This window comes from Podarcis vaucheri, assembly GCF_965113315.1.
Source record: "Podarcis vaucheri genome assembly, chromosome: 6".
NCBI classification, from domain to species: Eukaryota; Metazoa; Chordata; class Lepidosauria; order Squamata; family Lacertidae; genus Podarcis; species Podarcis vaucheri.
The window spans coordinates 48,184,197-48,196,374 of NC_138764.1; the positions used below are offsets into that span (position 1 = coordinate 48,184,197).

The 12,178-nt window shown below is 42.7% G+C and overlaps 1 protein-coding gene across 1 annotated transcript in view; it reads left to right on the top strand.

Annotated features, from left to right (window-relative positions):
* The first annotated feature begins 3,210 nt into the window (after positions 1–3,210).
* PLPP3 (phospholipid phosphatase 3) overlaps positions 3,211–12,178 on the top strand; it is a 68,510-nt gene continuing 59,542 nt past the window's right edge. The window contains exon 1 of the mRNA XM_082228790.1: positions 3,211–3,907. Coding sequence (XP_082084916.1) covers positions 3,769–3,907 — 139 coding nt within the window. The 5' untranslated portion in view covers positions 3,211–3,768. The remainder of the gene's footprint in view (positions 3,908–12,178) is intronic.

A 12,178-nucleotide genomic window follows, 5' to 3' on the forward strand; every position in this document is an offset into this window, starting at 1 on the left:
AATTTCCCAATAACTGAAATAAGCTGTTCCAGGACAAAAGATAAATACCGTAAATAAATCACATATTAACAGTCTCAAGCTATCACAGCATTAGGGAAGTGTTCCTGTTAATAACCCCACTGTTATAATAATCAATCATTCATGCAGCATTTACAAGGTATTTATAGAGTCCCAGTTGTGGTCCTCTTGTTAAGGAAGGGTGAGTCAAGGCCGACCCACCCATGAGGCAAGGTGAGGAGACCACCTCAGGTGGCAGGAGAACCACAGGGGTAGAAGATCCTGAGGTAAATATTTACCCCCCACCCTTGTTTCTGATGTAGATCTTCACTCACCCCGACTTCGCTGTGGGGAGGGTGATGCCAGACTGTTTTGGGCCAGCCCTGGGCGAGTCATCTGAATCACATTTCACCATTATAATGAGAAATGGGGCTGGGGCAGTATGTTCTATGGCTTAGAGTTCGAAAAAGGCTCAGCCAATTGACTTGAAATTTGGCATTGTAGGAGAGTCTGTGCTGAATTAGGGATACAAAAGATTTTGATCAAGTTAAATGTTTGATGAGAGACTCTGGCACGTTGACGGGTGCTGTGTGTTCTTCTTCCATCGACTTTGCTGAGGTAGTTTTTCTGAAAACATTTCCCAGTTTGTCCTGCGTGTTTTAAGAAACGGGCCTCTAATTTAGGTCAAAGGGGAATGCTTAGTATAAGATTTTTACCCAGGAGTCGTGTAACAATGGTAGCCATATGAGACTCTTACTCTGCTGTGGCTATGCAACCATTTCTGGTTGTTGTTTGGAACCTTGCTATTGCTAGGCAGGATTCTCACAGACCAAGGCTTAGTTTGAAAGCTCAAGGGATTGGTTGGCACCCGGCACCTTTAAAGAAATGGTGATGTGGCCACTTCTACAAATAAAAGCTCTGTGTGGACCCTGAGTATTTAACAACTACCGTTCATCCACAAATGCTCCCTTTTGGGAATAAGGTGCTCAGAAGGATGGTGGCAGGACAGGTACAGATACTTTAAGAGGTTATTGTGGCTCTCCCTCTCTCTCATACTGTTTTTTTTAAATAAAAAACATAATATTGTTCTACTGTTTTTATGCTTGTATCTGTGTTTTTATTATACTGTTTTACTGAGGGTTTTGTATACCATTTCATTTTTTTATATATATTCAGCTGTTTAGAAATCTGAATAAACAAATAAATGCGCAAATTCCTCACCGCTGCTCCTGTAGGCTGAGAAAAGCTAGGTATTAAAGGAGATGGGAAGACGAAACAAGGGATGAGTATAAATAGTTTGAGACATGGGCATAGCCGGGGGGGGGGAGAGGAGCAGCTGCCCCCCCTAAATCAATACAAATCTGATGTTCTGCCCCCCCCCCCAACAAAAGTCTGCCCCTAACAAAAAAACTTGGCTACACCCATGGTTTGAGAAGTGTGGGGGGAGGGAAGGTAAAATATCTCAGAAGGTAAAATATCTCAGAAGTACACAGCAGCTGGACTTCTGATGGCCAGATTTTAAAGGAACAAGAAAGCATTCAGGAGAACGAAAGTGGGAAGAGTGTTTTAGGGGGCGATTGAGTGGCAGTGTGTGCTTTATCTGTTGAATTTCCCAAAGCTACTCACAAGAACTTCGTTCTGTGACTCATGCCACAGAATGACTTAATCTGAAGACAGTTGCTACTTGTCAATGTGACCTCACTTGTACGCAGGGGCATTGCTTAACAGACTTCGTGCTCGGGCCCATGACACAATTTACCTCCAGACAAATTAAGACAACAAATGGCTGGGGTCTCATCAGGACTGTACTTTACAGAGCACGTAGCCACTCTGTTAGTAAAGAAAAAAAAATGGTTTGAAAAGAGGAGAAGGCAAGAGATACGTGGCGGTGCAAAAGACCCAGAGCCATTTCTGCCCTGGATGGATTTAACATTATGCTGGTATGCCCAGGGCAAGTGTTCAGTTGCTGGTGGGACATAAACAAAGAGCACAATAACCTAATTTCTTGGGACAAGGAGTTCCACAAATGAGGTGCCTGTACACTATCACTGACTAACACTGTATGTTTACCCATGTTTTGTTCACTTGCCGCAGGGGGCCATTGGAGGGATTGGAATCTGGAGTGTCAGAAAGGCAGGCAGGGAAAGTATTGAGCATCAATTTCCCAAGTGTCTTTATCCTTATTGCTAAACCTTACTGAACAGCCACTTCTTCCAGTTGCCCCCCAAGTCAATCAAAAGCAATACAAATCTGAGGTTCTGCCACCCCCTACCAAAAGCCTGTCCCCGTAACAAAAATCCTGGCTATGCCCATGTCCTGGCCCTCCTCATTTAGCAAGATAAACTCTTAGGTGGAAAATAAAAAGGGGGATGGATAAGGGAACTATAACCCACGCAAGAGTTTACAACGCCATAGACAAAGAGTATTCTCCTAAGCAAGGAGGCAAAAACTAACTGCATACTGTATCTGAAAATTATGAGTCACCAATCACATGAATTTTGTGCAGCTAACCCCATGATTTTGGAATAGACCATAACCGGCATATCTTCACAAATTGGCAGCTATACTATGCTTATAGGTCGAATTTCTAAAGACAGGGTTAGTGAGTTGGTCTAAAAGTCTTCCCCTCTCAAGAGAAATTCCTTCACCTTAAAATCCCAGATATGGGTGTGTAGGTTGTGGGTGTTGTGTGTGCCTGCAGATTGGCTGTATGTAGTGGTCAGGGAACGGAATTCTGCACATGCTCAGAGGCTCATATATGTCCCGGGGATGAGCTCTATGAAAAACAGGGTTGAGTCCTACTAAACCCGATATTCTCGCAAGTTCTGTTTCACTCTTAAGGCTTCGAAGAGTGTTATCTGCAGGAGCCCACTAAGAATTAAATCCCACGCTCCGTCCAGGATATACCAAAAGGCAGCGGAAGTTTTCAAAGCAAACTTTTCCAGCTTTGCTTCCAAGCAAAGACTGGGAGTGGGGAGGGCGAGGGCGGGAGGAGAGAGAGGAAGAGAGGGCATCGTCAGAGAGAAACTCAACCTTAGCAAGATTTGCGTCCTCACTGAGCTCAGCAGGCTTGTTTTGAACGCAAGGGGCGCTAGGGGCATATAGAGGATTTTCTTTTCGGGGGTGGGGGTTTAATTATCATATGTATATGTCAGTTTCAGGAAGGGGGTTGTACTTGGATAGCCCGTAGCAACCTTTAAAAAAAGAGGGGAAAGAGAGAGGAGTGGAAAAGGATCAGAGGAATTAAAAGTGCAGAAGTAACCCCGTCGGATCACACAAGCTCAGCCGGAGCCTGACTTTCGACGCGGCCGGGTGTGCAAGTTGCTTGTCTCTCTCTCCCCATTCATTGGCAAGGGACTGGCCGAGTTGCAAGCTCCGCTCCTGCCGCCAGCCGGGATTGGTTGGATTCCCGATCACGCTGCGCCAAACTTTCCCAACTTTTAAAAAACTTTCGCTTCCCTCCGTGTTGTGCTCTTTTTGCATGGTCTTCGCAGCCGACGAGGGAGCTGCTACTCGCGCGCTTTCCACTGCCTGAGAAGAAGAGGAGGAAAACTTCCCCGCGGACCCCGAAGGGCCCTGGCCGAGGCAGCCACAAGGACAAAAGTCTGCAGCCGCCTGCAAAACCCCTTCCTCCTGCTCGCTCTTCCGACGTGAGCAGGCAGCGAGCAGCCCCAGCCTCGGCGCCCGGATTCCCCTGCTGCTCCCGGCCCAGCGCGACCCCCGAGCGGCGAGAAGGAGACGCAGCTGGGAAAAGCGATTCCCCTGCTTGCCATGCAGAACTACAAGTACGACAAGGCGATGGCTCCCGAGAGCAAGAACGGCGGCAGCCCTGCCTTGAATAACAACCCCAGCAAAAGCCCCAGCAAGAAAGCTTTGCTCATTTGCCTCGACCTCTTCTGCCTCTTCATGGGTGAGATTTAAAACTTGAGCGACTCTCTCTCCCCCCTTCTCCCCCATCTTAATTCACTTTCTTCGGATTTTATAAGAAGCCGTTCCAGAGGGTTGCACAACTATTTCCCCCCTCCTTCCAGCAGTCTCTCTGCTAAAACTAACCAGTCTCCTATTCTTCTTTCCACTCTTCGTCTTTTCTCTTTTGGTTGCTCACTTTTGCTCTCTCCTTTCTTGCATTTTAAAGAAACCAAAACACCACAAAACTTTGTGACTGGGACATAACAAATCTTCTGGAGCCGCTCTCTGCTTTGCAAGAAGACAGTTCTTCGGAATAGATTCCTCTCCTCTCCCCATCTTGCATCCTGCAAGCTTTTTTTTTTCCCTTTCCCCTGACCTTTTCTGCTTTCATGATGGGTTATGATGCCAAAGGATAAAAATGTGGGAGGAAAAAGCAAGCAGAAACAAAGCAAAGCGCTCCACTGTGTTGCAAAAGAGCTCTTAAGTAGCAATATATGTTGTACTGTGTGTACAAAATGCACTAGCTAGGGCAGCCGGGCGTTGTTGATGCCAAGAAGTTTTTTTGGTTTTTTTTAAGGGCTTCATTTTACTCTAGGAAAGCACCCAGCGAAACCACAGAAACGTATGGAAACCCAGAGCAGCCCTGGTGCCCGTCCAAATAAAATGGATGTCCCAGCAAATGAGCTGAGCCTCATATGTAAACAAAGCATCTCCCATCCCAGCTGGCCCCTGAGGAGCAGCCAGGGAAACAAGGCATGCTTTTCACTTGGCTGCTCCTGGTTAAAGAATAGGCTTCAAAGGTGCCCTCCAAAGGATTTTCTGCAGTGGGAAAGGGAGCGAGGGAGTGTTTTGTGTGTCTTTCAAAAGAAAAAGGAGAAAGGAATTGCAATGATCTCAAGAAAAGACCCAGTTAGCAGCAGTTGTCCTGAAGCTGATTTTGCTCTCAAACCAGTTTGTGGCTGAAAGGTCCCCAGTTTTCCCAGGGAAGGGGTAAAAATGTCGCTTGCAGAAAAGAGAGGAGAGGTGAAGTTTGGCTGTGCTGTTTGGTACACACACACAGAGGAACACACATCTGTGACCTGTCAGTGTTAAGAGTGGAAAGCATGTGCTGCAGTACTTGATCTGCTTTGAATTCTACCTTGTGGAGTTCCAGGGAAGTGTGTCTTGGTTAAAACGGGGGCACTCCTTAAAACGAGGGTTCCTGTAGTTGTCTGAAAGGGTATAGGAAACAAAGAAAGAACAAACTTTTCCTCTCTGTTAGGGCTCTTGTTTCTTTAACCCAACAGGAAAGCCAGCAGCGCTAGCTCTCCATGCCTGGAAAGGCTTCACCTTTGACATTTCTGTCTACCATTCAGCTGTTAATGGCACAGAAACCCTGCCTGAGGAAATGTTAAAAGGTGACAATCCTAGCATGTAGCTATGGTGTCTTAGCTAGCTTATGGTGGCTTTCATGCCACCATTCTTGATCGGAGGCAAAGAGTATTCCAAAAAGGTGGGAAGCGTGCAGAAGCTTGGGCTGAGACACTCAGGTGGATCAACCAACCTGGTGGCCTTCAGATGTTTGGGACAGCATTTTAACAGGCTGTGCTGGCTGGTGCTGATGGGAATTGTAGTGCAAAGGGCGTGTTAAAGGATGTCTGGATATCCTATCTCTTCCTGACAAATATCTGTCTGCTTTAGGAACAGGGCAGAAAGATGCTCTCTATCTGAAAAGATTGTTCCTTTCTTCAGACTGTCAGTGCTCCAAAGAACTTTACAAAACAAACAGTGCTGTTGTCATATGGTGCCCGTTTTCTCTTGATAGTGAAGATACAGTGCTGAATTGCCCCTTTAAACAGATTGCCATTGGGAAAAAGTAAAAATGCATGTCTCAAACTTCTTACTCTAAGTAAGCTTGGAGACACTGAAAGGATTACTCCCTTTTGAAGTTCTCTGAGTGTCCTGGCTCCAGTGATTTATTATGCTTGAGGGGTTGTGGTGTTTAGAGAAAGAACAAAATAAGGATGTCTGTTCACCTGACTGAATCCAGATCAGGGCCATTTCACATTCAAGACGAAGGTTTTCTAATGAGTGATTTTACGTGTTTTCAAAGTCTTCCTCCTGCTTCAAATGTTTAGGTACCCTTAAAAATGCAATGTGAGAAGCAACATAGCCATTGACATTAAGAGACTGTGGAAGGGAATCCCAGCTGGTACAGAATGGAATGAGACACTGTAGTTTACACTAGTAGCACCTGGCTTTGTTGGGATCTGTAATAATGCTGACTGCTGTCCAATCTGCACAATTTGATGTGTCTATAATAACAGTGCGTGTTAAGAGCAATTAAATCCCAAGAGCTGAATAGCTCTGCTATAGAAGAACTTCAGTGTAAGTGGAATATTGGCGTGTTCCCCGTCACTTGAGATGCTACGTAGGAGTAAGGCTTTGTTTTGGGAAAAGAGAATCTTCTCTCACTGCTCTCTTATGTATTGTTTGATGAACATTTAGTGAACCAGCATCTTTAAAAGATCTTTATGTCTGCTGCTCATTTCTCTTGAGTAGAAATCCATTGTGTTTGGTGAACCAATCAATAACCACTCTGTATCACTTAAGAAATTCTAAGAGTTTTTGACTGTAGAAATCTTCTTGATGGGTTCACGGTCATACTATTTCAGTTCACGTTAGTTGGTGTTTTGTCATTAACTCTAAAAGACGCAATATGAAGAGGGATTGTGCTCAATGAACATTTTTTAACACACAAAATTTTTCTCCTCCATCATCATAATTACCTGTTTATAGGGCAAAGTGAAAAAAGGAAAAGGGATATATCTGTAAACAGAGTCTAGGGGGCACTGTGGTGTAGTGGATGGCGTGTAATTCACCAAGGCAATTCATGATGGTACATTGAGTCAAGGACTTGAGTTCCAATCCTCAGCATTAGTTATTGGGAGAGTAACCTTTGTGTGCTATACCAGCTATGCATTGTAAACAACAATGCTTATTAATTTTTGAAGCATTAAAAATGAGGAAGCAGTATTGTGGTAACAGCAGAGGGGGCGAATCACAGTTATAGGAAAAAGTGCGTAAGAAACAGTGAGCTGAGTTTGATAGCTGGATTTACATCACTTATAGTCCAGGGACAACTCTGAAAGATATAACAGCTCTTGGGCCACTCTACTCTGTGAAATATGGACATAGATGGTGCATCTTTGTACAGATATGTTACAATGAGATGACTATGGAGTGGCACCTTAGTGGCTAATTAGTTTATGGGATACAAGCATTTATAGATAATACTTACTTGGATGTCTGAAGTTCACGGAGAAAATGCTAGGTAGGTAAAACTCACAAGGATCAATTTAACAAGGTGAGAGTTAACAACAATAACACACCTCTTGACTACTAGAGCTCTCCATGTATCTACTCTTGAATATATTTCGTGCTTCAGTAATCATATGTATTGCCATGAAAGCTTATGCCATAATCAATTTCTTAAAAAGAGTTGGGATCTTCTGGAAAACAAGAAAAAGATAAAAACAAGAGACCACAAGACTATGGTTTTTGAAGGCAGCTACCCCTCTGGAAAGACATTAAGCTTATGACAAATTTCACAAAGTGACATTTTATGCACACTTGCTTGGAAGTAATGAATTCTGGGAGCTTTACTTATGACCGAACCCAAATAGGATCAGGCTGTGAGTTTTAACACTGTGAAAATTGTGTCTTCTCCTGTGCTTCCAATGAGGCACTTGCCTCAGTTGTTAAGCCAATGCACCATATCTTGTCATTCTGCCCCTGTTGTAACATTGTATGAACATCTAGCAGGGTCCAGTATTGGAAGAAAGCTACAGGACTGCAAACAACTTTTTCTATTAATGGTTTACATGCTGAAGAATCTTTCAGTTACACTAATGTTACAAAATGAATGGATTTCCAAGAAGGAAAAGAAGAGCACAACAGCATGTGACTTTAATTATCCAGATACCACAGCCTTTTAACACTGATTGTTTCTGCTTAGAGCACATTTTTCTTCATACTGTCAGTTTGGTTTAATTTTTGCAGTTTATCGTTCATCTGTTCTCTATTATCAGGCACAAATATATTAGGCAGAGAGAGAGAATAATAGCTTTTTGCTTTATAATCCCACATGAATATGGACCTGCGGAAAAAGTTTCATCCTCTAGTGTCTGGAGGAAATGAACTATTTGATATGTACAGCATAAAAGTGATTAGTAGAAACATAGGATCCTTTATCCTAAGAACATAAGAGGAGTCCTACAAAAGCAGACCAATGGCATATCTATTCCAGAATTCTGTTCCCACAGTGGCCAACCAGATGCCGGTGGGAAACCCTTGAGGAACTTGTATTTGGTATCATATGGCCTCTTATACTGGAATTAAAAGCCTTATCATGCATGAAATTCTCTAATTTGCTTTTAGATCTTTCCAAATTGGTGGCCATCGCTACATGCTGTGGTAGTGAATTCCTTAGTTCAATTAAGGTGCTACGCGAAAAAGTACCCCTTTATCTCCCTGCCCCATCTTTTCTCCAAGATAAAAGCCCCAAAAGTTGTAGCCTTCAGCCCCCTTGGTTACCCCTTTCTGCATCTTTTCCAGCTCCTTTTTTGAGGTGTGAAGAGAGCATGCAAGGGATCAGATTGCATGACTTAACTCTATTTATCCCTGCCTAGGGATAGCATTGTCAGCTTTCCAGGAGTGCACAAATCATAGCATTGTAGAGTCGGAAGGGACCACGAGGGACTTCTGTTCCAACCTCTTGCAATGCAGCAATCTTTTGCCCAATATATGAGGCTTGAACCCACAACCTTGAGATGAAGAATCTATTGCTCTACCGTGGTGTTTCCCAAACTTGGGTCTCCAGCTGTTGTTGGACTACATCACCCCTAGCTAGCAAGACCCGTGGTCAGGCAAGATGGGAACTGTAGTCCAAAAACAGCTAAAGACCCAAGTTTGGGAAACACTGCTGTGCCAAATGAGTTATCCCAGCTGCCATCAATATGGTGTGGGGAACCAGGTGTGAGAACCTGCTAGCATATATTCCCAGCTCTGTAGCCAGTGCCTTGTGGTCCCTGCCCCCACTTCAATTGTTCACTGTGCTATAACAGTGGCTGTAGGCCTGGACATATCAAACAACATCTTCAGAGTGCTAGTGATACATGTGCACATACGAGAAGAACAAGGGAATTTACCACCTGCCCTACGTTTAACTATGCCATTAGCACCTAACACAGGCAACTGCATATCTTCCGAGAGATGCACGTGCTGTTCGTGCATTGGGAGACTGCCAGCACTCTTTCACACATAGACAATCCCAGGATGTGCAGAATGTATGCCACTTTGCTTTTAGGAATATTTCTAAGAGCATTTAGCCAAGCATGTAGAAGCTCCCTTCAGACCTCTGCACTCAGCGCAGGAAGATGGATGGACTAGGTGCCCCTAGCGCACCTGGAGACATTGGGGGTTAGGCCAGTGTGCACATTCCCATTCCTCTCCCTAGTTTGAGCTCTCCATTCCTTTTGAACACTTGAATAAGACTCAACTCATTCAGTCATCCAGATATGTGTAGCAAGTGCACTACAATTACATAGTGTACTATCAGTGATGGGAATGAATGAGCTTCTTAAATACCTGCTGTGTGGCAAAATTATTCTGTGCTTCAGACTTTAATCCCATGGACACTTACTTGGAGTAAGTCCCCTTGAAGGTTTTTGGATTTATTTCTAGATAAACATGGGTAGGATTGTGCTATCAGCTGCAAGCTTTTCAGATGATGTATTGTTAGAAGTGCATTTCCTCCTCAGTGCAGGTTACATATTGGAGATATTCCTGCAGGATTGCAAAAGCACTTGATTCTGATCTAATCCTAACCTGACACTTCGCTTTTCACATGGCTGTTTGAAGCAACAAGTGCTTTTTAGTTAAGGAAAACCAGAGCTTGTTGGAGAAGATCTAGTGTTATGTTAAATAACTTTTGTTCAGAGTTAATGGATTATTGAAAGTTCCACCTGAGTCATAACACTGAGTGGCAAGTTGCTATTCCTCAGCCTCCAATATCTAAAACAGGAACAATAACGTTGTGAGTGAAAATTAAGTAAAGATGGTAAAAGACTTTGCATATTCAAATTAGTTCTCTTTTATTACTTAGCTAGAACATATTTAGCTTTCAGTATGATAGAACCCAGGTATAGATATGCTAGGCTCGTTGAATATAAGGAATTCACGGTGAAATCTTCTATACATGTACAGTACTTCGAATCCTACAGATATTATACCTGGGAGTAAATCCTGAGCAAACATGTATGACTTGCACAATTATTCTGATAAATTTGGAATGATGGGTCAGGTTTGTATACAGCTTCTTCTCCTTGCCATCTTAGCAGTAATTCACTTTCTGTGTCTCACGAAAGCACCTGAATGTTCCATTTTATTATTCACAGATGCAGAAGAAAAAAAGAAAAATAATAATTATAAAAATAAATCCTGTGTTGGACTATTGTTTTGCATAGACTACCTGGAGCCAACTAATAGCAGGAAAAACTGAGTCTTAAATTTCTTATGTCAGAAATAAATGGCTACAACTGGTACTTACAAACTACTCCTAGTGTGAATTAATTTTTCTTCTCATGTTCTACTCCTAATCATTAAGAAAACTGTTTATCTGAATGGTGGAAAAGTTGGATTTTGATTAAGAATAATTAAAGTCATCAATAAATTTCCAGGCAAGGAATTTATTTACTTTCTATTGATGAATTGGTTGAATATCTTTTGTTTCTGAAGCCCTTGTTTCCTACCAAGATTATTCTTCAAACAGACCTCATCATAGAAATGTTTGCCCATTTAGTTTAGGACTGTTTACAACCTTGTGAGAAGTTACGTCAGAGATGGTTGATTAGATTAAACTTTATTTTTTCAATGGTTTTGCTTTTATTTATATCCTGAATAACTTGAGGTATTAATGGTGGCATTAGATATTCTCCAGGCTTTTTACAACTCTTTGTAATATAAAGCATCTTGCTAGATTTTGTCTGAGGCTTGCTGAAACACTTTCAATGTTTGCTCCTCTTAGAAGGCCAGTATTTGGACTGGCAACTTTGTATATCCATGTCACAGTTGCCATCCAGATTTGGCTACTGAGCTTTATTTTATTATACCAGCCAATTACTCAACAAGAGCAACTGGGGGGATAATGAGCTGATAATGTGCTTGCTATCTCTTCTGCTTGTGTGAGCTCTGCTGGACTTAGTGGTTTGTAAGAATAACTTCCAAAGTAAATGTCATCCTAAAGTGTTGGTGCCTGGAACAGAGGACAAATGCTATATAGGGGGTGTTGAGAAATAACGGGTCTCCTTTAAGAATTTTGGATTCCTGAATTGATTTAATAGCCAAAAGAGAAAGAATAGACAGGAAACGGGACTGCAACCTGAATGATGCTGAAGTATATAAGATCTAATGAAATCAATAATTCACTAATCTAGCTTGCTTTCTATTACATAATAAATCCATTGCTCATAGTTGGTACTGGAACATATGAAATATTAGTTCTGCTTAGCCCATTTCTATGTTTCATCATTAACTGCATCTCACCCTAAGGCATAAGAAATGTTCTTCTATAAAGACAACCATTTGGTTACTCCAAGGCTGGGGAGCCTATGGCCCTTCAGAAATTGGACTCTAATTCCCATCAGCCTCAGCTAGCAGGGCCCCTTCTCTATGCTCCATGGAATAGAATGGACTCCCCACTTGCTACTGAGGTTGCTATAGCATTTTTGGATTAGTGTTGCCTGCAGCTGTACTTCCCTACTGCCAGTTATTCAAGCTGTGATCAACCTGGAGAAGCACTGGCAGCCGCAGTCTAAGATTATGACAGATTTGGTATGTTTGATTCAGCATTGATTGCTGGTTGCATTTACATCAGCAAATGCTTGTTCTGTATCATAATAAAACGAGCCTTTTAATATAGATATTGGTTATTCCTGAGAAGTAAGGCTTGTGAAGGATGGGAAACAGTCTCAAAACAGTAAGGAGGAGTTTTGCAGCCCCTGGAAATGCTTCCCAGTTTCCCTTTTTCCCTGCCATTGCCATTTTTCCAGTGCCTTTTCACCCTTCTGTGTACCAGATAAAGTGGAACCACAGGATATAAATAGCCCATGCTCCCAATATTCACTCAAGACGTAAGGGAAAGGACTTACCCTCTAGGTAAGCCTGGGAAACCAATCCTGAAATGCTGGCGAGCATTGCCAGTCCTAGCAAACAATACTAATTTCCCAGTTGG